Source organism: Rhinolophus ferrumequinum, chromosome 24 (genome assembly GCF_004115265.2).
Source record: "Rhinolophus ferrumequinum isolate MPI-CBG mRhiFer1 chromosome 24, mRhiFer1_v1.p, whole genome shotgun sequence".
NCBI classification, from domain to species: domain Eukaryota; kingdom Metazoa; phylum Chordata; class Mammalia; order Chiroptera; family Rhinolophidae; genus Rhinolophus; species Rhinolophus ferrumequinum.
Genome location: NC_046307.1, coordinates 3,388,322 through 3,413,355, shown reverse-complemented (window position 1 = coordinate 3,413,355; position 25,034 = coordinate 3,388,322). Strand labels below are relative to the sequence as shown.

At 50.4% G+C, this 25,034-nt stretch overlaps 1 protein-coding gene across 1 annotated transcript in view; it reads left to right on the top strand.

Annotated features, from left to right (window-relative positions):
• The first annotated feature begins 4,550 nt into the window (after positions 1-4,550).
• Positions 4,551-25,034, top strand: part of GFPT2 (glutamine-fructose-6-phosphate transaminase 2) — a 41,884-nt gene continuing 21,400 nt past the window's right edge. The window contains exons 1-6 of the mRNA XM_033095599.1: positions 4,551-4,644; positions 18,701-18,808; positions 19,612-19,710; positions 20,161-20,286; positions 23,479-23,537; positions 24,152-24,286. Of these exons, the coding sequence (XP_032951490.1) occupies positions 4,638-4,644; positions 18,701-18,808; positions 19,612-19,710; positions 20,161-20,286; positions 23,479-23,537; positions 24,152-24,286 (534 nt within the window). The 5' untranslated portion in view covers positions 4,551-4,637. The remainder of the gene's footprint in view (positions 4,645-18,700; positions 18,809-19,611; positions 19,711-20,160; positions 20,287-23,478; positions 23,538-24,151; positions 24,287-25,034) is intronic.

Sequence of the window (25,034 nt, the reverse complement as noted above, 5' to 3'; positions counted from 1 at the left end):
GAGATCTTCTGTGGCCCACAAAGCCTGAAATATTTACCTAATGAATTCCTCGCTGTCTTCTCCTCTGGGTCATCGCCCAGCTGCAAACCCCAGGCCAAGCTTCCCAGCTGGGTCTGACCACAGCCATCTCCCAGGCTGGCGGGCAGCCTTTCCTTCGGGGTTCCACAGGGAAATGTCCCCAACAAAGGAAGCGGCTCTCGCCACTCCAGCTTCCTGAGTCGGTTGCAGGGCTTTCCTGCTGGTCTCTGGGCCAGCTCTTGCCACCAGATCGCTGCTCCAGGAGCACCCTGCTTGGCCTTCCAGAAAAGGCCTGTTTATAAATGAAACTTGAAACACCTACCTTGAATTCATTTTAAAAAGAACCTCATAAGCTCTTAGGTCCTCCTTCACTTAGTTGATCTGTGCTCTGTGGCCAGCCTCATGCCCTTTCTGGGCTCCAGGAAGAGGCTTAAATAGGACACATGGTCCCAGCGCCCCACAGTCCCCACTGCTCCCTATCGTCCAATCACCTCCTTTTCCCCACTCATCTTCCTTACTCGTATTAGCTGCTTGGACCCTGTGGACACCAGTCTAGACAGGGTGTAGAGTTCTAACAATGATGTAATTCTTACTTCCTATGCCTGACACGCTTTTTCCCACCCCCGGGCCTTTGCATATGCTGTCCCTTCTGTCTGGAATGTTCTTCCGCATTTGAGTTGCTAGTTGCATTCCTTCTCAACTTGCAACATTCAGCTAGAATTTGAAGCCAGCCACTATTTTCTGTGTATGTGTGTTGGTGTGTGTCTGCCTGAGGAGACTATGAGTTCCTCCAGGTTGGACACTGGGTAGGTTTCCTCTCTACACCCCCTGGCCTAGCGCAGGGCAGGCATTTGGAAATGTCGAGAACATTTATGGGATAAATGCACAACCGTGCTTTATTTCACCTCATTGTTGTCAATGTGAGGCCTCTTCCCTGCTCTGGCAGGAACCCCAGTACCTGCCTTTTTGCCCCTGAGGAGATGCTTGCCTGAAATATTATGCTGCTCGGAGTGGATGAGCTTCAGCGGTGCTTTGCAGGAATGCCAAGGCAAGTGCAGCCATCACTAGCCTCTGCATCCTCGCCAGAGCCCCCAGGGCTTGCAGGGCGCTCTCCGTCGTGGCTGTCCCACAGTGGATGCTCAATGCAATCTCAGATTTCTGTTCGTCCCGCACAGATCCCCACCCTCTCCTGGCCCAGCAAAGCAGAGCCCCAGCTTTTCCGGGTGCCATGGCACCAGAGGCTCAGTGGGGACAGTGCTCGTGTTGCTGGGCCAGATGCAGGCTTTGCAGAACAATTTGAAATTCTTTCTAATCAGAAGTCAAACTCCAGCTACAAGTATTTGCAGTGCGAGAACATTGTTGAAATAATGGTTATATATGCAAAAAATAACATTTGGGTGGTTGAAAAATTGACAGTGGTTAACCCTTAAAATTTTGTTTGTTCTGTATTTCCTAAAATGAACGTGTATTTCTTCTGTAAAAAATAAAAAGTTATACATTTGATAATTAGCTGTGTATTTAAAAAATTAACTTACGATCATAAAAGAATACAGGAGTCCAGCCTTGTGGCAGACCTCCCCCTTGGCTCCTGTAGGAGAGAGAAAGGTGAGTAAGTTGGAGCTCCAGGAGTTGCTGTGCAGTCCCAGCTTGTGCTGAAGTGGGGAGGTGAGGGGAGGTCCTCTTTCTTTTCAGTGCTGGGGCTGGGGTCGGGGTGGGGTAGAGCTATCAGGCAGCCACAACCTGAGCTGCACAGCCCTCCCTCTTTCCCATGTCCCAGCCAAGCTTCTGAGGCCTTCCTCCGCCAGGCCCTCACTCTGTGGAAGAATTCCTGCCTCAGTTTCCCACCTAGCTGTTCATTTCTGGCTGTCCTTGAAACCTGGCCCCAGGTGAGGCTCTCAGACCCTCCCTGATCATGGGCCTTTTTCACCCCACTGACTGCCCGTCAATCCCATTCCAGCCCCACAGGAGGGAGATGGGAGAGGACTGGGAGGGGGTGTGGCTTCTTGCCTTTCCATGGCTCTGGGCTGGGCTGCATCTCCAGGCTCAAGGAGCTGCCACTGAGGTCTGCCTGGCATTCCTGCTCCCAGAGGGGTACAAGGAGGTCCGGAGAAATAGCTGATCACTCTGGATCGCCCGGTGGCCACAGCCCAGCTGGGACAGGTGCAGACTGGTAGTGAGGACCCTGATGCCAACATGCGAGCTGGTAAAAGCCCAGCCAGAACCCCTGCACGAGTTAGAGAGCAATCCTCATCACACCATGGACCCCACAGCCCTCCCCAGCCCCCAGTGCTATGTCACAAGGAAAAACAGCTGAACAGGGCCTGTGGCGGGGGGTAGCAGGCATATTCCGTGTCTGCAGGATAGCCATGGGACTCAGCCAGACTGGGGGTAGAGGGTCCGTGGTGGGGGCGGTGGTGGTGGGGGGGAACAGATCTCTGGTTTGTTTGGGAGAAGCCAGCTCAATGAGTAAATCTCTCAACTACATAAAAGTTGACTCGAGGTTTGAAAAACTGTGCAGGGGAGGAAGCTGCCAAAAATATCTCTTTCTCCATCCCCAGATCTGCTTTGCTCTGGATTGCTTCAAACTCAGGTAGCCTCTCCCCACCCCAGAGGTGACAAGAGGGTCCCCAGCATCACCATTCTAGCCTGCAGCCAGCTGCGTCACCGGACAGGGGACCAGCTCATCTCTTCTGCTGGTCTTCCCTTTCAGGACACCAGGGGGTCGATCTAGTGGCTGTGTGGCCAGTCCAGGCCACTGTCCCCCCAAAGGACTCTCAGGAGTTGGTTCCCATAGCAGGCGAGATGTTGGGCCAGCAGTAGGTGCAGATACCTCCACAGGGTTCCTAGTATTCTTGCCAGTCCTCATGGAGGAACTGTGAATCCCAGAGAAGCATGGGGACAGATCTGGACCCTGCTACAACCCCAGGGCCCCTGGTGTCTGGATGCTAGCAGAGAGCCTGCCGATATCATCCTGTCCTCACCTCAGTCACAGAGGGTGGAGGCTGGTCTGGGGCAGAACAGGGTGGCCTGCAGACTTTCGTTTGAGGGGACAGCCTGCCATGGGACCTTTGCACATGCCTGTTCCTCCCTCCCTTCTGGAATCTGTTCCTCTGGCAACTGCCATGGCTCTATGCTGACTTGCACCTGCCCAGTCCTGGCAGAGCCTGGCACCCTCCCCAACAGCCTGGCCCACCCCCTCCTGCCTCCCTCGTAGAATTATCTGGCTCTGTGTGACGTTGGACTGGTGTCTGCCTCCCACCATTTGGAAGTGCACAGGCTAGATCCATTCCCACTCGTCAAGTCCCTAGCGCCAGGACAAGCATGGCAGGCAGCTGTTCAGGAATGAGGGTGACCTGCAAGTGGGGCTGAGGGGCCAATATGGAGGCTCCTGAACCAGGATGAGCCAAACCAAACCCCTTCTTACTGTCGCTGAGCCTGTTTCCTCAATGCGCAAATAAGTACAAGAGACACCTCCTCTCCCCAGGGCCTGCGGAGCCAAGGCGAAGTTAGAGAGCTATTACATCAGGAGCTGCTCTGGACAAGAGGTAAAAAGCTTCGTTTTATTCTCTAACATGACTGAGAGGATCTATTCAGAATTTCAGGATTTTTTTAAAGTAAAATAAAAAACACCAGATGGCTTCAAAGTACGCAAATGTTGGGCTAATTCTCGTGACCTCCCACGGGAGACCAAGGCCTGGAGCGCAGTGGGAAGGGGAGGGGACGACCGGGAACCAGGGCGGGGAGCGCAGGCCTCCATGAGTCACGGCGGGCCGGATTTGGGCTCTGGGCCCCGGCGTGGAGGAGCCTCTGGCGCGCGCGGGACAGCCCCGCCCGTGTCACTCGGGAGGGGCGGCTTCCTGGGTCCCCCCAGCTTGGCTCAGGACCTGGGGAATCCCTGCCTCCGAGTTCCGGCTCCACAGTAAAACCCGGGTTCGAATTCTGCCACCGCCTCCGCTGCCCAGTTTTGGCAAATTCCCTTTCCATCCCGAGGAGTCTCCGTTTTCTCAACCGTCAACCAGGCGCTGGAGTTATCTCCTCACAGGGCGGGGACCAGGTTGAAGGCCACCGTGTGCTGCGTCTCTGGTGCCCTGAGACGAGTCTGGCCTGCAGGGGGTGCACACCAGAACCCACGTGTCATGCCCCACAACGTGCTCTGTGCCTTCCACAGTGCGTCGTATTCCTCACCGCTACCCTGAGGTCGGTTCCATTGTCACTCTTTTTTGCAGAAGGGGAAACAAGCACAGAGTGATCCCGTCTTTTGCCCAAGGTCCCGCGCCCCTCAGCGGTTGAGGCCAGTCTGCGTCCCCCAGCCCCTCTTCAAGATCCCATGCTCAACGCCGGAGTTCCAGACATAACTTGCGCCTGGAGCCGCCTTTCTCCGGCTTCCCTGACTCCAGGGGCCCAGTCCCCGCCGTTGTCACGACAACCGGGGGCCAATGGGGAGCAGGCAGGGGAGGAGGCTCCGCCTCGGCCCCGCCCCAGGCAGAGGGCTCCAGGTTATAAGAATCGACCGCCCAGCGGCCGGAGCCAGAGCTCAGGAGCGCCAGGTGCCTACGGAGTGCGGAGTGTCTACTGTGCGCAGAGCCCCAGACCCGCGAAGAGCGCGAGCAGCGACCACCATGTGCGGTGAGTGTGGCGCCCGCCCGCCCCCCGCCCGCGGCCCCTCCTCAGTGGCGGCCGCAGGTTCTGGCGCCCCACCCTCTAAGCGCCAGGGCCTCAGAGCTGGGCGCAGCGGGCAGGGAGGCGGCGCGGGATGGAGGTGTCGATCCGCCCCGGCCCCCGAGTGGGTGTCCAGGATAGTGGGGAAAGGGGCATGCCTAATCTGACTCAGGTTTGGTGAGGGTGATCCGCTGCGGTCCACACAGAGGGGAGGAATTGGTCCTGTCCTTCCTGTCCCTCTCCTGGACCCTTGCAACACAGTGGTGTCCGCACCGCATGTCCAGTGAGGGCGTTTTTCTCCGCTTGCTCCAAGTCGCCCACAAAGGCGGCCACGCGCATCCCGGGTGCGAGGTGCTAAAACCAGCTCTCAGCGCCCGCGCCCACCCAGGAGAGGCGACCCCACCTGCGCCCTCCTGGCAGCGTCGGGAACAGCCCCTGGTGCTCTGCGGACGGGCCTGCGCGTCTTTCTCGCGTCCCAGCTTGAGCCCCTTGTCCCTAGTAGAAGAGTTGATTCCGTGTTGCCACATATTTGCTGGAACGAGCTTTAGGCGAGGCGCGGGAAGAGGCAGCAATGACCACCGAGCCTCGGGCAGAAGCTGGGAGAGGGAGTCCTGGATGGGGAGCGGGGCCGGGCTCCGGGCGTCCTGAATACTGCGGCTACCCGGCGCTGTCCCGCGAGGTAGCGCGGCCGTGGGGACGGCAGCCGCGGTCCCGCGCGCACATCTGCAATTCCTTACTCTCCTGGCTGGGCCGCCTCCGCCGACTGGGGAGAGAGCCGGGAACTTCTGCTGGGACAAAAGGTCACTGTGCCTTTTTTTTTCCTTGAGTAGGATTCAGTTACCCATTCCAGCCTCCTGTGGCTGGAGGACCTGGTGGAACTTTTGAAGCCATGAAAGGCCTCTGTCTGACGTTGCTGAGGGCTGCAGGGTGGGGTGTGCCGGTGGTGAGCCCTGGGCCAAAGTCTGTAAAGGCCTTGTTTCTGAGGCCAGGCTCTCCTGAAAAACTGAAAAAGGAACGACTGACCAAGGAGCAGTCTTTGGAGTGCAGCCTCCCCCAGGCTGGGTAGGCATCAATTTTAATTCCTGAACCCTCAGGAAAAATCTAGGGACTCCCAGCATCATTTTCAATATGTAGGGCTGCCTATGGGCAATTTGGGGAGAGAGAGAGAGATGAAGCAAAGGGAGCAGTTTTGCCAGAAGCTATTAGGGTTTTAAACCCTTCAGTGTGGCATTCAAGGCCAGTAGCCAACTGGTGACCTTAGAGCCAGACTAGTGCACCAAGACTGTTGCTCTAGGAGGGGCCACCCCCAGCACTGGCAGCCGCCCTCCTTCCTCCTGGTATGCCCTTCCACTCCCATGACACCCCAGTCTTCCGTCCTGCTTCCTACTTGCATCTAGCTTTCTCCATGTCTTTCTGAGCCTGGGAGGGCTCTATGTTCTCCACTTCTCAAAATCACAAGTTTTGTTCTCCCCAAAATACAGGGGACGTATTTTGTCCCCTGGGGAAATGAGCTTTGAGTCAGAACTACATACCTGTGTCCTCACATTAGGGCACACCCCACCCTGCTGCCCTTAGGGGAGTCAGGGAGCCTCCGTGGTAGTCCTGAATTGGAAAGTTATTTCCTTTTCAGGTAGCCAGAAGAAAGTCACAGCTGTGTGTTCCTGTGCCTTTTACATCTCTCTGACGCTTGCCAAGCACCCCGTGTGCTGAGAAAGCTTCTGGCTCAGCGCACACAGCAGCGGCTGGTTGGAATGGAGCACACTGGTCTGGTCTGGTTTTTAGATGATGGTCTGTGTATGTATGGCAAGTGATACTGATTTTCCTTTTATTGTTATTCTGTAATTAACTCATTTAAGGTTTCAAAACTTTAGTCAATTTTACAGAAAACTATGAAAGAAATGATTGTGCATTTGGTACAAGGGTGTGGCAGAAACTGCAGAGATGCTCCTTGAATGAGCCACTCACCCTCTTCAATATCCATTTGGGGAAATTGAGGCCCAGAGGAGTCTGTGCACACCTGTGTGTGAGAGGGCGTTTCTGGACAGCTTTTCTCTCTCTGGGCTAGTTGTGTCCCCTCTGAGATCTGCCATCTTTGGGCGGTTTATGCAGCGGTCACACTGATGGCCTTTCCTTGTCGCGTGCTGATGACCGTGCCCAGAGTGGCCCTGGCTCTCCCTTGTCTTCACTGCGTCTCCCACAGAAAGCTGGACCCAGTACTAGTTGGGCCCCACACACGAAACAAATGATCCTCAAAGTTTCAGTGCACTGAGAGATTGGCTGAAATGACACGTAGGTACTCATGGGTGGTTTTGTTGACATCTGAGAGTTGCTGGCATTTTGCTGACTTTATGCCAAGACAAGTTACTATATTGCCTCCCTCCTTCCTTCTTCACTCAGCCACGAGTGAATGGCTGCTCGCAGAGAGACCATGTGTTTTCCAGGCCCTGAGGCCGTGGGGGCATGATCCTCCCCTCGGAGAACGGGCAGGGAATTGGAGGGGCAGTCCAGAGGCAGGTCGCTGACCAGGGACGGGATAACTCCGGAGGGAAATGCCATTACAGAGGGCAGAACTCGGGCACAAGCTGCAGCCTGGCAGCCCTGTGCCAAACCAGCAGGCACACATCCCTCTGCCTGGTGAATAGCGTTTAAACTTTCTTCTTCTTTTTTTTTTAACTTTTATTTACTTAAGTGTGTTTTTCCAGGACCCATCAGCTCCAAGTCAAGTAGTTGTTTCAGTCTAGTTGTGGAGGGCGCAGCTCACAGTGACCCATGCGGGTATTGAACCAGCAACCTTGTTGTTAAGAGTTCCGCACTCGAACCAACTGAGCTAACCGGCCACCTCTTAAACTTTATTCTTCAAATTAGTACCAAATTACAAAATTGAGGAGATTTCATATACGTACGTGGGATTTTCTATTTCTCTTGAAAAAATTCAGAGAGGAGCAACCCTGAGTCCATATTTCTGAAGAGTGCACTGTGGCCCATGGGATGATGGGTGCAGACTCCCTGGTTCTCCCAGCTCCCGCCCAGCTGCCTCACTCACTGATGTTACCTGTTGGCCCCATGCAGTGTGAGCTTGGGACCCTACCTCAGTGGAGGCAGGGAGTATTGATTTACCCAGGCAGAGAGGCGGTACCTGGGACAGTGCCATGAGGGCCTGGAGTCAAGTATGGCTCCACAGTGACAGCCATGCCACGCTGAGGGCATAGCATATGCAAGAGCGTGGCAGCATGGACCATGCATGCATGCAGAATTGACTAAAAGGATTGTACTTCCTATCCATGAATTCTTAAATCTTTCCTATCCTTCAGTGTTGAGGAAAAAAAAGACTTGGTTATAGAGAATTGGAAAATTCTTATTTTTGCTAGAAGTTAAAGCCTTTGCCTTGAATTTGTCGTCTTTTGTCTTGGTTAGTGTATTAGTTTCCTCTGGCAAATTATCACAAACTTGCTGGGTTAAAACAACGTAAATTTATTCTCTCACAGATCTGGAGATCAGTAGGTCCAGAAATCAGTCTTACCGGGCCAAAGTCAAGTTGTCGTCAGCGTCCCACTTCCTCTGGAGGCCCTAGGGGAGAATCTGTTCCTCACCTCTTCCAGCTTCTGGTGGCTGCCAGCTTTCCTTGGCCTGTGGCTACTTACTCCAGTCTCTGCCTCTGTGGTCACATCTCCACCTCCTCTGCCATATTGGATTGCCCTCTGCCTCCCTCTGATAAGGACACTTGTGATTGTGTTTGGAGCCCACCCAGACAATTCAGGATTATCTCCCATCTCAAGATCCTAAACTCAATTACACTTAGAAATACCTTTTTTTCATATAAATACTCCATATAGAGACTCTAGCGATTAGGACTTGCTATTTTTGGAGGTCATTAATTCTCCTATTACACTTGGGTTCTTGATTTCAGGTGCTCTCCCCAAGAGTAGCCCAGCGCTGCCAATCCCAGATGCTCAAGCCGTGGCCACAGGGATGTTGAGCAGAGGCCTACCAGCATCCTCTCAGCCCCCATGCACACACCCAAGTCCCCTGGGCCCAGCACGCTCAGGCTGGACTCCCCCCCAAACACTCCGTCCTTCACTGGCATGGTCCCACACACTCAGCTGGATTTTGGTTTCTCTAGAAGTCAGTTCCTGTGTCATATAACTATGGCACTTCCTGCATCCTGACCTTCATATACGTACATGCCCTTCCCGTCCATCTCTTCCCTGCAGACGCATTCTGGGTTTTGTTGCCCAGAATGAAGAGGGGCCAAGACACACATACAGTCTGTTTGCTTGCACAGCGGTCTTCAGGAGAGCATCGGGCGCTCATAGAGCTTGCACCTGGGCTCAGCTGAGGACAGCAGTCCAGGAAGATGACGTGACTCCGGCGACAGCTCTCCCTTTGGTCCCAAACTTTCTCCAATTCTCAGGGCCCTAGCATATTTGACACTCCTTTCCTCCTTGTAACAGTTCAGCTCGTGATGGATTTTTCAGAAGGGACTGGACTGGGGTTGATGGGGTAGACTTGGGTCAGGCCACTGGGTTTGTTACCTCTTTAAGCCACAGAAGCCTCGAGAAACAGAGCCACTACTCAGTGATGTGGGGATAAATGCCTGGCACCCGGCTCTCTGGTTTGCCAGTCTCTGTGGAGCCCTGGCTCATTTCAGGTCATTAGTGTTAGGTCCTCGAGCGTGGAGTTGGGAAGAGATGCGCACACTTGGCTCCCGGGAGCCAGTCCTAGCATCTCCCTCACATCAGCACCCAGATGATGGGTGCCATGCGGACACTCTGAGTGAGCGAGGCCTTTGCAGGCCAGCTGTCCTGGGGGCACGGGGGGGCGGGGGGGTGAGGCGGGGCTCAGTCCAGCTGCCACCCTCCTCCTCCTCCTCATCCTGCCGTTCCCCCATGGTCAGTCTTATTCATTAGGAGTTTCTCAAGTTCTGAGAAATCGTCTGGAAATTTTGTGATATAACATTAGTAGACAGTGCTTTTAAATTGCGGGATTACTTTCATATTTAGGAAAATTCACTTATAAAGGGAGATTAACTTGAGGTTACACACTCTTGGGAGAAAAATACTGAAGATTAATTCAGTGCAGAAACAATTAAGCAATTTAATCTGATCATCTGCTTCTCTTTCATTTTCAAAGACAATAGTTTTCACATTGAGAAAAAAAGAGTCTGGCTTTCGTAATAGCCAAATTTTGACGGTTTACACAAGACTCCTATTTTTTTCTTAAAATTTTTTTTACCACCATTTAGAGTATATGCTGCTTCCCCTTTGCTGTTGGTGAAATCCTAACTTGACAAGGACACCAGGAACTTTTCTATTAAAAATAGAAATGCCTGGCCCACGCTTACTGCTAGAAGCAGTCTCCTGTTATCTCAGGGATTCTGGTGGGGTGGTAACTTTAACCCCTGGAGGCTCGAGGCAGGGTAAGGCTATCCCCACAGGGTCTTACCCCCTCCTGACCCTGAGCTTGGCCTGATTTCCCTCTGCCTGTTTGCGAGACCCCTGCTGTGGGACCACAGTGCTTCCTGCTTCCGGGGCACCTCCACCTTTGCCCTCCCTTTGAGAGAAGGCAGCAGGAGTTGTCCTCTCCACTTCATGAAGAAAGTGGCATTCCCCACTTTACACGAGTAAGGACTGGACCTCCAGAGAGCCCACAGCCTCCTCTGCAGCCCTTGCCCTTGGCCCTTGGCCCTCCCCTTCCTGGGGGTCTCACCCAGAAGAGTAGACTGCCCCATCTCCCCCTGAGCGCCACACGCACAGAGACTCTCAGGAATTTTATGAGGCAGAAATCCAACTGGTCATGTCCTCTGTCTGAGCAAAGACTGATCCAATTTGGGACTTAGAACAGTATCTAATTAGACTTGGTACATGGACTAAAAGGCTCAGAAACTTCAATTCTAAGAAGCATTGGATAGTGGTTAGAAGAGACACTGTAGCCTGGAAAGGGTCCTCCTGAATGGGCAGTGACGTAGCTCCCACGATGGAGCCCCTACCCTGTGTGTGGAACCGGGGACTGTCCACCATGACTCACAGAGGGAGCGGGCCTTTATTAAGTAGCTAATGCTCAGAGAGATGGAGAGTTTTTCCCCCCAAAACTACAGCCACAGAATCAGAAGTGGACCCCAGCCTGCCCACTGTGAACCTGATCTTGTCCCTCATCCTCCAGGCCCCAAACAACCCCTCCCCCATCCAGCACCATGAGCACTCCAGGGGTTGTAGAGAAGATTCCAGAAGTGCAGTGTTTCTGGTTCTGACCAGGCAAACTCCAATGTGGTCAATGTCATTATCTGTCACTTGGAGGTTGGGGAGCCCTTAGAGGGATGTAATGGGAACCAACCTTGCTGTGGTTGCTGGTCCTATAGGGAGGGGGCTGGATGGGAAGAGAAAGGTGGAGTCAGAAACAGCAGTGTCCTGTGCTGGGGGACTCCCAGGGGTCAGGGGAGGGTATGTCAGCATGGCCTGGACCTGACTAGGAGAAGTCGGAGGTCTGTCCCTAGGAGCCAGGTGAGCACCTTCACACTGACCAGATCCCCCATGCGCCAGCTGTTTCTCACCCCTTGGGGTAGGAGTCTAAGATAGGTCTTATACTGATTTGGGGGGCAGCAGTGATGAGTGCCCTGTAGTCAGACCTGACTGTGAATGATTCAAGTCTTTGGCCTCAGAGCCATAGATGCCCTGTCTGTCACTGAGAGCCACAGCTTGGGCACAGGGCATTGTGAGGATCAGACGTCGTAAGGTTCTAGAAGTATCGGCACATGGGAGCCCCCATAAATGGTGGTGGTGATGGTTTACTCTGTGCCTCCCCCACTTCCAAGCAGAGTTCTGGGGTTCTTTAGGGATTGATCTAGAAGGATCTCCTCACTCCAGTCCTGGGATCATCACAGTGCATGAGGGCGGGTGTAGGGATAGTGTCAGGACATCACCTTTGTGCTTGAGGGTCTTGGGGTGACCCGTGGACACTGGCAGTGCCACGCTGCCCTTGTGAAAGGCCCTGACCATCAGGGATGGGGTCTCAGCACTCCCCACCTTCCTGTCTGTCATACTCACTCAGGTTCCAGAGAGCAGATCTGCTGTGCACGGCTGGACATGGCTGGCTCAGGCCCCACTAAGAGGCCACCTTCTCTGATCGCCCCATCCGTTCATTAATTCATACATTCATTTCTTCAACACATAGTTACTGAGCACCTGAAATGTGCTGGACTCAGGGCTAGAGGCTGGGGATACAGCGATGAATAAGACAGATAAACAGACAGGTATGGTTCCATGCTAATGAAGGTTACAATCCAGTGGGGAGTCAGATAAAAGTCAAGAAAGTGAGCGCTGTGCAGGAAATAAACAGAGTCACGTGGCTTTTACAAAAGGGGCAACTGGGAAGGTCTGCATTAAACCGATGGGGTGGGTAACCTGTCCGCTGACGCCGCAGAATGAAGTGGAGCCACCTTTGCACAGAGCCAGCTCAGGAGCTCTGCCCCTCTCTCATCTCTCATCTCTCAGCCCCCAGCCCTGCTGCTTGCAAATCCTGAGGGGTCGGGAGGTCCCTGCGCATCCTGTCCACTCTTGACCCATCCACCCTGCGAGGCCCACTGACAGGGTCATCTCAGCACCTTCTTGCAATACCAATCAGGGTTATGAGGTCTTCATGGGCCAGATAAACATTTTGGGGATGAATTAAATCTTGACCAAGCTGCAGCCCAATCACTCATGTGGTTACCATCATTACCCCAAGAAGAGAGCCAAGAAGAAATAATGGTAAGTGGTTCTCCGTGGCCCTGGGTTTTAGTGTGTGATCATTTCTCCAGGGTTTACAGTGTGCTGCGCAGACCTGCACTGTGTCTCACACTCCCCAGGACGGGAAGCTGATGGCCTGCTCCTTTTCAGGACACTTACTATTGGCGGGCACTGTTCACCAGGCTTTGCAAAAGCTCCTTGAATTCTCACAGCAATCCTGGGAAGTAGGTGCTGCCTTGGCCCTGCTCCACAGGGGGTTCAGTGACTTGCTGCAGGCCACACAGAAAGCAAGGGCAAGCTGGCATTTGCAAGCGGTATTTGGCCCAGGCTGCAGGTGTCAGCCACCATCCTCTGTGCTTTTGGCTGTCGCACACTGGTGAGCCCCAAGGAGGAGGCTCAGGCAGGGTGACCCTGAACCAGTCCTTTTAGGCACCAGAAGGTATGCTCCGATTGTGCTTTCTCCCTTCCTGTGACTGTCTTTCTTCCAGGTGAGCAGGGATGGGCAGCCATGGTGAAGTCAGAGAAGTCGCCTTGGGCTCGATGACAATTCTGTGCCCACCACTCTCTGATTCAGACAGCAGCCCATGCTTAACCAGTATACACCTGTACAAGCTCAAATGTCTTGACCATACAAAGAGCACACACACTAGAGAGGAAGTTTCTGCCCTACACCCAGCCCTCTGTTCAGAGGCAACTGGCCCTGCGTGTTGGGTATCCTTCCAGAAATACTATATGCATTTCCCTCCCTCCCCCCTCCATAATTCACTCATGTTCTGCAAGCTGCATTTTCCCCTTGACATATCTTGGAGAGATAGCTTGTTTTCCAAGAGGGCTGACAACTTCACCTCACTCCTGTGGAGGGCTGCCGACCCGTGTCTCTGTGGTGGCTCTGCGTGTGGCTGTGTTGTCACTTACCTGGTCCCCGTCAGGCATCAGGCTGTCCTCAGCTACCACAAACAGTTCTGAGCAGCAGCTATCCTCCAGCAAGCACACATGCATCTCTGCAGAGGTATCTGCTGGACACAGTCCTAGAAGTACAACAGCTCTGGTCACCAGATGTGTACCTCTTAATTCCGAGACACTGCCAAATTGCCTCCCAAAGAGGGTGCACAAACTTAAACTCTCACTTACTGTCAAACAGATCTTTACTGATCTCATAGGTAAAAAATGGATTCTCATTGTAGCTCTTATTATGGAGGGAAGGGATTCCAGCAGGGAATTCTGATGTGAACAGCACGAGAAATTCCGGGGAAAGCAGCTTTATTCTAGTTCATTACTTTTTAACAACAGCAAGAGCATGGTGTAAAGGCTGGTTTATTCACTTCATCTCGGTGCAGGGACAGTCTGTCCAGCCAAGAGGGTGAGCTGCGAGTGGAGAGAGACGGTGCTTAGGTAATGAAAGGACTTACTGAAGAGATGCCAGCATGTGAGAGAGTTTACGTTGAAAGTTACGTTTATGTCTTCTTGTGCAAAGACCTTGAAAACCAGTCCTCGGCAGCCGCCATCACCACAGCAGTCTCCCAAACTGCTCTTGCGGCCAGCTGGCTGCTGAGCCTCCTGGCTGGGTGTGGACACAGCTGGTGATCCTGGGGACAAGGAGACAAGGACCCTTTAACGTCCTGGCCCATGGCCGATGGGGGTGGTGTGATGCCCCGGTGGCAGCCCCTTCCCCACCCCAGGAGGCTGCTGTGGATCCCAGAGGCAGAGCTCCCTCGAAGAACATATGTGCCTGATGTGAGCTCAGAGTGAAGTCTGGCCTAGAAGGAGGGGTGCAGGGGAGAACTGGGGAGCAGCACCACAGAGCCCCATAGAGCCCTCTTGTAAAAGCATTTGATTGTTTTTGGATTTTTTTAAAAGATTTTTATTAAAATGTAGCTCACATGTAATATTATATGAGTTTCAGGTGTACACCATAGTTATTCAACAGTACCCACCTGGCACTATACAGAGCGATTACCACATTACCCTGAAGTGATCACCATGCTAAGTCCAGCAACCGTCTGACACTGTACCGTGCTATCACAATATTACTGATCTTTTTTCTCCTTTTAAAAGTTTTCAATTAGAGTTGACATTCAATATTATTTTATATTAGTTTCAAGTGTATAGCATAGTGGTTAGACATTTATATAATTTAGGAAGTGATCCCCCCAACTACTACCACCTGGCAATATGGCAGGTTGAAACAGGTGAAGGGATTAAGAAATCCGAATTGGTAGTAACAAAATAGTCATGGGGAGTAAAGTATAGGGAATATAATCAATAGTAAGCATTTGGATTTTAAGCCTTTCCAGAGTTGGTACATGGGCCTTTGTGCCATCTGCAGTGCCTGTCAGCTCCCCTTTGTGAGGTGCAGGTATAATTCTAGAATGATTTCCATGAGCCCAGCAAAGTTTCATAGCTTAAAAGACTCCACAAATGATTTGCATTGCTCACTCCTTCAAATAACCGGCTCCCAGAGCTCCGTGGTCTGTACAAGTGACTGCAGTTTGCTTATGTCCCCTGCAGGGAACTTTCTGAATTTTTGAAGAAAAGTGTCATGAAGAGTTTCACAGAAACATGGATGGAGGTGATGGTTGCACAGCTCTGTGAATATACTAAAAACCACCGCGTTATGCACTCTAAATGGGAGACTGGTATGGTAATGATCTATATCCCAATAAAGCTGGTAACATTTTTTAAATATTTACATGGGAAGGTAGCTACCATTTTTTAAATAATGGTAAGCTGAGCATACATCCCATGGCCAGCTGTGTTCAGTTTGAAGTGTAGGGAAACAGTGAGCCCAAGAAGCTCACTGGCGCCTTTGCTGGAGGCGCCCTTAGATGCCACACCTCACCTGAACTCATCAGCCAGGAAGACAGAAAGAGCCGACTGTCAAAATTACCCGTGGCTGTTTTTAACAGAAAACATCTGTAACAGCTCAGAAAGCACAGTGTGCATGTTTTTAAATATAACCTCTGTACTTTAAGATGTGTTGGAAATAGATCCTGTGTACAGTAACGTACTATACACAAGAATGCAAAATATTTTGGCACTGTGTAGTTGTATCACCTATTTATTACTGAGTGTGTCTAGATGAATTTTAGCAAGTTAGATGTTTGTGTGATGTGACCCTACTTATTGCTTAGGAACATAACGTTCATTTAACTGAAATTTAGTCATTCATTCAGGTGTACCATACTGACTGAAATCTACTTAACGACCAGAGAGATTACAGATTTTGTGTATAATCATGCTCAATTTTCAGATATCTTCAGGTTATCCTCTCTGAGGTTCATCCCTGGCAAAATTTTTTCCAGTTTTACTGAGATATAATTGGCATAACATTGTATAAGTTTAAGGTGTACAATATAACAATATGATGTACACACATACACACACACACACACACACACACACACGGTCAGACAATTAAGTTCACAAACTCACCCTAGAAAAAGTGCTACATATCTCATTGCAGAATATAACTATAGTCACCTTCAAAGTACTCCCCTTGGGAAGCTATGCACCGACACCAGCACCTAGTCTACCCTTCAAAGCAATTTTGGAACTCTTTCTGGAATGGGCATCAGAGCTGTCGTCATATTACCCTTGAATGTCATCAAAATGTCTTCCTTTCAATATTTCCTTTATCTTCAGGTAAAGAAAGAAGTCATTGGGAACCAGATCAGGTGAGTGGGGAGGGTGTTCCAATACAGTTACTGGCTAAAAACTCCCTCACAGACAGTGCCATGTGAGCTGGTGCATTGTCGTGATGCAAGAGCCATTAATTGTTGGCGGAAAGTTCAGGTCTTTTTTGTCTAACTTTTTCACGCAACATTTCCAGCACTTCCAAATAGTAAACTTGGTTAACTGTCCAGTTGGTATAAATTCATAATGAATAATCCCTCTGATAACAAAAAAGTTTAGTAACATCGTTGCAATAGTTCGAGAACTTAATTGTCAAACTGTGTGTGTGTGTGTTACCAAAAAAAGTATATGCCTTTTAAGAAAGGAAAACTGTTTTAAAATTGTAATACTTAATATATGCTGATAACAAAAGATGAATACAAGTCACATTTGACTTCTGCAATTACAAGAGGTGCTCAAAGTGGTTACCATCAGTGTCCAGACACAGGATTACGGCGAACTACGGCTTCAGCAACATTGACCAAAGTGTCCACTTGTGTACGTTGTTTTGGCACTATATATATATCAAAATGATCACCACAATAAGATTAGTTGACATTCATCACCTCATATAGTTAAAATTTTTTACTTATGAGAACTTTTAAGAGCTACTCTCTTAGCAGCTTTCAAATGTACGAGGTCTGACAATTAAGTTCGTGAACTTGTTGCACCGATATTGCTAAATTTTTTTGATATCAGAGGGATTATTCATTATGAATTTGTGCCAATTGGACAAACAGTTAACCAAGTTTACTATTTGGAAGTACTGAAAAGGCTTCATGAAAAAGTTAGACGAAAAAGACCTGAACTTTTCGCCAACAATTTATGGCTCTTGCATCACGACACTGGCACTGTCTGTGAGGAAGTTTTTAGCCAGCAACAAATAACTTTATTGGAACACCCTCCCTACGCACCTGATCTGGCCCCCATGACTTCTTTCTTTACCTGAAGATAAAGGAAATATTGAAAGGAAGACATTTTGATGACATTCAGGACATTGAGGGTAATATGATGACAGCTCTGATGGCCATTCCAGAAAAAGAGTTCCAAAATTGCTTTGAAGGGTGGACTAGGCACTGGCGTTGGTGCATAGCTTCCCAAGGGGAGTTCTTCAAAGGTGACCATAGTGATATTCAGCAATGAGGTATGTAGCACTTTTTCTAGGATGAGTTCACGAACTTAATTGTCTGACCACGTATGTGTACCATATCTTTTTTATCCATTCATCTATCAGTGTTTCCATGTCTTGGTTGTTGTGAATAATGCTGCAAAGAACATGGGGGTGCAGATATCTGGAAAAATTTTAATTCTGGTCAGACTTTCCTGTCATCCTAGAAAAGTGTTTGGAAAATAAAAAAATTAAAAATTAAAACTGGGAAAATAAATCTTCTTTGAACCTATCTATCCCTGAGGCAGCGCTGCCTAGTGGTAGGAGCGTTTAAGTCCTGAAATCAAGTGTCCTTGGTTCTGCTCCCAACTCTGGTTCAGTCACAGCCTGCCAGGCTTCCATTCCAGAAGGTAAGGGAGGCGATGGCAGGTCTGACCTCTAAGGCTGCTGCGAGCTTTGATTGACACCTGTGTGGGAATGCTGAGCCTAGTGCCTGGCACATGACGAGTTCTCAGGAAGATTTCATGATCCATCCTGTTGTTTTTCTGATTAATACAGATTCAGGATCACTCGATTCCACAAACATTTGTTGAACAAGGACAGACATTTGTTGTGCTGAGGTACAGTGAGAAAATGGAGATAGGAGCACCAGCCTGTGTCCCTGTCAGGTGACAGAGATGTCTCAGGACACAAGAGCGCTGGGGTGACTCTGTGGCTGGAAGGGCTGGGGCCTGGACTCGCCTGCCTGGAAGGTGGGGTTGGAGCCGAGCTCTGAGGAGGGCCAGGAAGACAAGATGAAACAGAGGGATGACCAGATGGGGCACTCGCAGGGCAAGATGGAGACAGGCCAGGGGTCTACGGTCTCAAGCAGGGGCGTGGAGGAGTTTGGAAAGATCCAACATGACAACTGTTACTTCCTGTTTGGGAAAATATTATTTTGGAATGTGAATACGAAAATAAAGCCAAACAAAATCTTCTTGGCTCATGGGCCTCCCTTGAAGGTAAGGATTCTCTAGGGGCCAAGAGATGGTTTTGCTCTCGCTGTTGTAAAGTAGTGTTTACTGACCCAAGCAGCAGGCCTGAGCAGGAAGTGCAGCGAAGGCCACAATGCCCATTCCCACCTGCTGTGCCTTCTGTGTGACTCTTCCCAGGCGAGTTCTGTGCCAGTCAAGGTGACCATTGTAGGTGGGGACTTCCAGATGTCTGTGGGTGGCTGGGTTGTTTTGTTGATCTTTGCTGTTGTAAATCTTGCTGAAAGCCTTGTCTCCTGTGGAGAACTTGTCTGTGGTGTAATTGTAAGGCCAAGGGTGTGTGGGTGTTCTTCGCGTGCTGTGTGGGTCTTTTTGGCACAGGGAAAGGGCTGCCTCTGATGCCCTTCCAGAAGCAGGAGGGGAGCACGGCTCTTCCTCTGTCCACAGCTTGGACCGTTCCTGCAGGATTGCCTGTGTCTGGGTGCCCAGACTGTGTTCATCAAAACACGAACCCAGGGTTTTATAAAGTGTGGTGTCCCCTCTTTTAACAGGAATCTTTGCCTACATGAACTACAGAGTCCCCCGGACCAGGAAGGAGATTTTTGAAACCCTCATCAAGGGCTTGCAGCGGCTGGAGTACAGAGGCTATGACTCAGCAGGTAGGCCCTGCAGGCTTCCGCCATAGAAACGGAACACTTGTTGGTTACATTTGAAAACTTTAGAAAAGTCGAAAGAAGAAACAAGGGTAAAAGAAATCTGCACCAAAGTGCCCCCGTCGGTATCTTTATGTCCCTCCTCTGGTCATAGTTGGGGTGATCTGGGGGTAGGCGGTGGACGGGTGGAGGTGTCGTGCAGCGATATTTTTTTTCACCTAATTGTAATGATAGAGTTTTGTAATATTCTTTTTTCACTGTCTCAGCCTTTTCCATTATCTTGAACTCTTCCTAATGACCTAAATGGCTGCACAGTCTCCCACTGGGTGGCTGTCTCAGAGTTTACTCCTCGACACGCCTGACTGGTGGACATTTAGTCTGTTTTCCATTTTTATTTAAGCCACCTTAGGAGAAAGGGAGAGCCAGATCATTTCACATCCGTGTCAGAGCTTAGCAGAAAGCAACTCAGGTGGCAGATTGCAGGAACGCTGAGGCCGTGCAGGTACCAGCTAAAGTAGCAGGATGCAAGCACACAGCAAGATGAATGCCCTTAAATGTGCCCGCTGCCTCCGTGGCCAGCAGTGGCGTCTCTCCCTGCAGCTCCCAGGGCTCGCCAGTGACTGCCCAGGGTCCAGGCACACATTCCCTGCTAGCTGGTAAGCGTTGCCACAGTCGACTAGGTGACAAGCCTGGGGAACAAGAGCTAAGAAATCGACAGCTCCTGCAGCCCTCACCCTGGGCGGTGCCCTGCAACGAAGTGTGTGAGGCCAATCTTAAATTCCAATACAGAAAATTGTGTTTATGTGCAGGTGTGGCAATTGATGGAAATAATAATGAAGTCAAAGAAAGACATATCCAGCTGGTCAAGAAAAGGGGGAATGTCAAGGCTCTTGATGAAGAACTTTACAGTAAGTGCAAAGCACGCGAGTCAAAGCAATAAAGGTAGTGTGGGTCACTTGCAAATCTTTTATTCCAACAGCATTCGAGACTAGAAACACTAACTTGTCTGAGAGTGGATAAATAGAAGAAGGTTAAGCCCACATTATAAAACTGTGTTTCCCAGACTGTGGGATGGTTTATTTTAGGTGGTGGTGCATAAAGAAATGTTTTAAAAAATATTTAGTACTTATGTATTTATTTTTTCAATTTTTCTGGTGATAAGTACTAAAGAGACAGCAATGGGGGTCTGGCAGAAGCCCCAGGAGGGGGTGGGGGCCTCTGCGGTTGCTGGTGGGATGTCCTGTTGGCGGGACGTGCTGCTGGCATGGCTGTGTCTGTGTAGCATGCCACCTTGCTGGATCAGTACGGTGTCAATGCTTATTTTGAAAGTGCAGCAAATGGATTTTTCTTTCATCTAGAACAAGACAGCATGGACTTAGAGGTGGAGTTTGAGACCCACTTTGGCATTGCCCACACACGCTGGGCCACCCATGGTGCCCCCAGTGCTGTCAACAGCCATCCGCAGCGCTCAGACAAAGGCAACGGTACGTAGCGTGGCCTTGCTCCCTGTCCCAAAGGTTCTGCCTGACCCTGACCAAGCCAGGTTGATCCACACCCACCGCACAGGGCTTCTCAGCCACCCTGTCTTCTCTGGGGATCCAAACTGGTGGCACCAGCCCCAGACAGGGGATAAACAGCCTAGCCCCTGGACGGTGCTGACCCCCCAAGTGTCTGCCGGAAATCGATAGCACTTCCTAAAAGTGCTGCTGGGACTTGGCTGCATGGCCATGTGAAGGACCTGGGCACTGTTCCAAAACAAGGACTGAAGTGTTCCGGAGGGCTTGGTGCTTCAAGGAAGGTCCTCCTCCAGCTGAACCCACCCTGCCCCTGAGACAGTGGCCCTGGGAAAGGGGGGCAGAGCTGACCTTGGTTCACTGAGTGTGAGGTGCCTGCTGCAATCTGGCCCCCGTAGTGAGGCCTCAGAGCCAAGGGCTTGGGATCTGGAGAAGCAGAGGCTGCAGCCGACAGCCCAGGAATGCCTCCCAGCTGCAGAGCTCTCCCCTTGGCTTGCTTTCCATTTGTAAAAAGTGAAAATGGTTGTACGTTAACTTCTGGCATCCCTTGACAAACTGGAAGGTACAGTGACGGCTCACAGTACCTCAGAGTTCCCCTGACAAACAGTGGACCAAGGTCACAGAGCAGGGCCCCGGCCACCGCTCACGGTAGTCACAGGGGCAGCAGGCCCTCTGGTGGGCTTCAGGTTCCCAGTTCTCCCAACTGCCCCCTCATGTCAGCCCCAGCTCACGGGTCCACAGCACTTGCTTGGGCCCCCAGGACAGTTCTCCATGCCGTGGTTTTCCTTAATGATGCCCCACCAACTCTTGTGGGGGGAGGACTTGTAGGTCTGGGGCTCTCATTGGCAGCTCTTAGGGGCTCAGGGATGTCGGGGCCTTCCTATAATAGGACACAGTAGGCATGTGAGGTGGAAGAGGGCATAATCCTTGACTTCTCCCAGAGCTCCAAGGCAGGCGAACATCATCTGGGCCCTCTAGTGAGCACCCACCCTGGGCTGGGCCTGGTCAGGTCAGGAGCCCCAAAGATTTACACCTGGGCACGATGGGGAGGATGTCCATGGAGAGAATGGTCTCTGGAGTCAGCTGGGACCCCCCTGGCAGAGTTCAGGTTCTTGCAAAGCCTCACAGTAGAGTAAGGATGAGATACATCAGACGAGCCATGGGGTGCTCCTTAGCAGAGCCTTAGCTAAATCCAACAAGCCTCACTGTGGTTAATTCTCCTGTTAATTCCCCTGGGAGTTGGGCCACAGGACAGAGCTCAGGGTCCTTTGCCCCTGTGGACACTGTGGTTCCCCAAAAAGGCTCACCTGCCTCTTCTGGAGAACAGAGGGGAGTCCCGTGCACCCCTGTCAGCAGAGCAGCCTCAGGTAGCTCAGGGGCCGGGCCACATGTGCATCCGCATGGTCAGTGTCAGGCAGTGAGGGTTTTGCTGAAGACTGTCCCTGGACCATAGGATGTCCCACTAGTAGGATAGGCACCCTACGCCCAGGAGGGAGACAGCGGACCCTATGGTGCTGAGAACCTAGAACATGCATCCAGCCAAACCCCAAGCCAGATGCAGGGCTGGTCTCAGCAGCAGTTGTGTTGGCTGAGGAAACATTGTGCCCAGACCATGTGCCCCAAGATGTTGCCACCCCAGCCACAACCCCCTGCCCACCCAGGTGAAAAGGTGAACCCCTGCTGCAGTGCAGACTGTGATCCTGTGTCCCCAAAGCCGGGAGGCTCTGAGGAGACGCCCCCACACCCAAACTTGGAAATGCCTGCCCTGACTCAGAATGAGTAATTGAAAGCAAAACAACGTGGGACGTAAGGAAAGATTCATACAATGTCTTTAGCAGCTCATCAGTGATAGCTGGAGAGCATACTCTTAAGGAAGGCTTACACCCACAAACAGCATTGCACAGGGAAATTACACAAAGCAGATTTCACAAAGAAAACGTGGATTCTAGTTAACAGTTAATATTGAGAAGACAATAGACTAAGATGAAAGAAAATGTGACAGGGTTAAGAAAATAATGTAAGAAATAATGTTGCAGTAGATATGACAACAGTTGGAGGAGGTGATGGATGGATATGAGTGCAGTTAACAGGTGTCTAAAAGGTGGATAACTGGTGTCCCCAAGAGAGATCAGAACAAATGGAGCAGGAAATACATGTAAGGCTATAGCAGAGGTGAGCAGCGCTAGCACACTTGCTGAAAATGGCTTTCCTTATTCAAGCCCTCATATTTCCTGTGACCTCACAAAAGTAAACAGCATGTTGAAAAAATATATAGAGAGAGGAAATTGTGGTAAAAATAAAGAAAAAGAATAAAAGAAAAGGTTTTTAAAAGATGTAATAGGTGAAATCTGTCCTGCAGTGAAATAAAACTCAAGTTGGAGATCCAAAGGTTTGCTGACTAATAGTCAATATTTATGAAAAACACCCAATACCCAGACACATTCTGGTAGAATTATTGACTCTGAAGGATAATAGTCTTTCCATTATCTAGGCTGAGGGGGAAAGAGGGTTACTAGCCTAGGAAAACTCTCAGGCTGGACTTAGACTTTTTCCTCAGGTATTTATTGAGCATGTGCAGTGGCAACAGAGGGGACCGCCCTCACCCTCCCACTGTCCCACCTGTGCCACGTAGGAGTGGGATGGAGTGGGAAGCCCGGGGATGGCAGGACTTCTGGGCTTTTTCCCCTAAGAAAACCAGGATTTTTAAGAGAAAACTCAAAATTTTCAGTTCAAATCTTTTTATGAGACAGTGGTCAAACAGAAGCACATGTGTGGACCGCTAGTTTGTGACCTCTTGAGTCAGTCGGGAAGGCTGGAATCATTTCTGGGTAATGAAGGGTTAATCGTCCCCATTTGACATAAATAGCTGAGCTTATTTGGTGACACTGTAGACCACAAGTCAGAGCTCTGTGCGTGGTCAGGATGGTGGATGCTTTTTATTAAAAAAAATTGTATATTTCCTCGGGTTGCAATCATAGTCATAGCAGACGTCAGTTCTAGTCACTGTAAATGAAGTTTGCTTAGCAGACATCCCTGTAGGAGCAGACTTTGCAGAGTTCCCAGCTGTCAAATCATTTCCCTTTACATTTGACTTGAACTTCACTTCTTCAACTTCACTTCTTTCCTAAAAGCATTTCTCTTTTAACTAAACTTTTCTTTCAGAATTCGTTGTCATCCATAATGGGATCATCACAAATTACAAAGACCTGAGGAAATTTCTGGTAAGATACTTCCCTTGGGTAACATCTAAGCCAAGTGGTCTTGGTCTTCCCCCAGAAATTTTCCAACCAGCGCATTTCCCTCTGGATACAAAGGCGAGAGCTGAGTGAGAGCCACTCTTGGCCACTACATGAGACATGAACCTCAGCCCCAGCCCGGCTGCCTCCCGGATCTTGCTAGAGGAGATAGCAGGGCACTTGTGTTCACAAGGACTGCTACAGATTGGCAGAATCAAAAGAACACCAACTTCCTTTTATTAAAGCGTCTGCACTAAATTATCAACTCACACACCAAGTGGAATGTGGGGTGGGGAGACAGATGGCAAGTGTCTAAAGGATGAACGTTGCAGTGTTGGCTGGGATGTGGGTGGATTTGACTCAACTCATTTGATCACTTCGACTGCTATTATTTTGCAATGTCCAGATTTGTGGCAAGGACAAGCTTCTGAGGTGGGAATGACTCAGCCGTGTTGCGCTGTGTGATTCTGGCAAGCATTTCTCTTCCCTTTCTCATTTTCCTGTTCTCGCCTTAAGTCACTCTGAGGGCAAGTCATGAGGGGGAGAGGGAGCTGGACAGGCCAGCGTTGTGCAATAACCATTCCCACCAAATATTCCAGGAAAGCAAAGGCTACGAGTTTGAGTCAGAAACAGACACGGAGACCATCGCCAAGCTGATCAAATACGTGTTTGACAACAGAGAGGTTGAGGACATCACATTTTCAACACTGGTCGAGAGAGTCATTCAGCAGTTGGTGAGTTACAAGTCCTACCTGTCTAAACCATCCCTCGTTTTTCATAAGCGTTTACCAGGCAAATTTGTGCAAAGGATCTGAGGACTCAAGTTGATTCATTTACAGTGTCTGGTCTTAAGATGTTTCAACCTTGTAAAATTGGGAGAAGTTCTGTGCTTCGGGTGGTAAATCAAATAGAAGTGCCTTGCCTCATTTTAACGCCTCTGAAATTGTAGCCAGCCTGCTGATCTGTGGCTTCTTACAATCGTGGGTTGCACACAGGACCTTGGTCATGGCTGTTCACAGTGTTGTCTTTTCAATTGCGTCATGTGCGCCATTGGTTATGTACCCGAGATGCATTTAACTGATGTTGGAGACAGGATTGTAGTCTTTCGCCCTGTTTCAGTAAAGCAATTATTCGTCCCTTGGGACAAATGTTCCCACGACCTTCCTGAGTGGATGGAAGGAATGCAGAGGAAGTAAAGAGAGCAGGTGCAGATTGTCAAGAAGTTTGATTGGAGAGGAAGGGCACAAAAATACAGCCCAGTGGTGGGAGAGGGTTGCAGTTCCGAGGCAGAATTGCGTTTTGGATTAGGACACATCAGATCAGTTCTTTGTGCTGAAGGGAATGGTCCATGAGAGAGAGTAATTCATGATATCCCAGAGGGCTGGACCCACCGAACCAAGTCCCCAGGAAGGGGCACACGCTGGAGATGTCTCCCTCGTTGGAGAAAGAGGTGAAGCAGATGCAGGCTCTGCAGGGGATGAT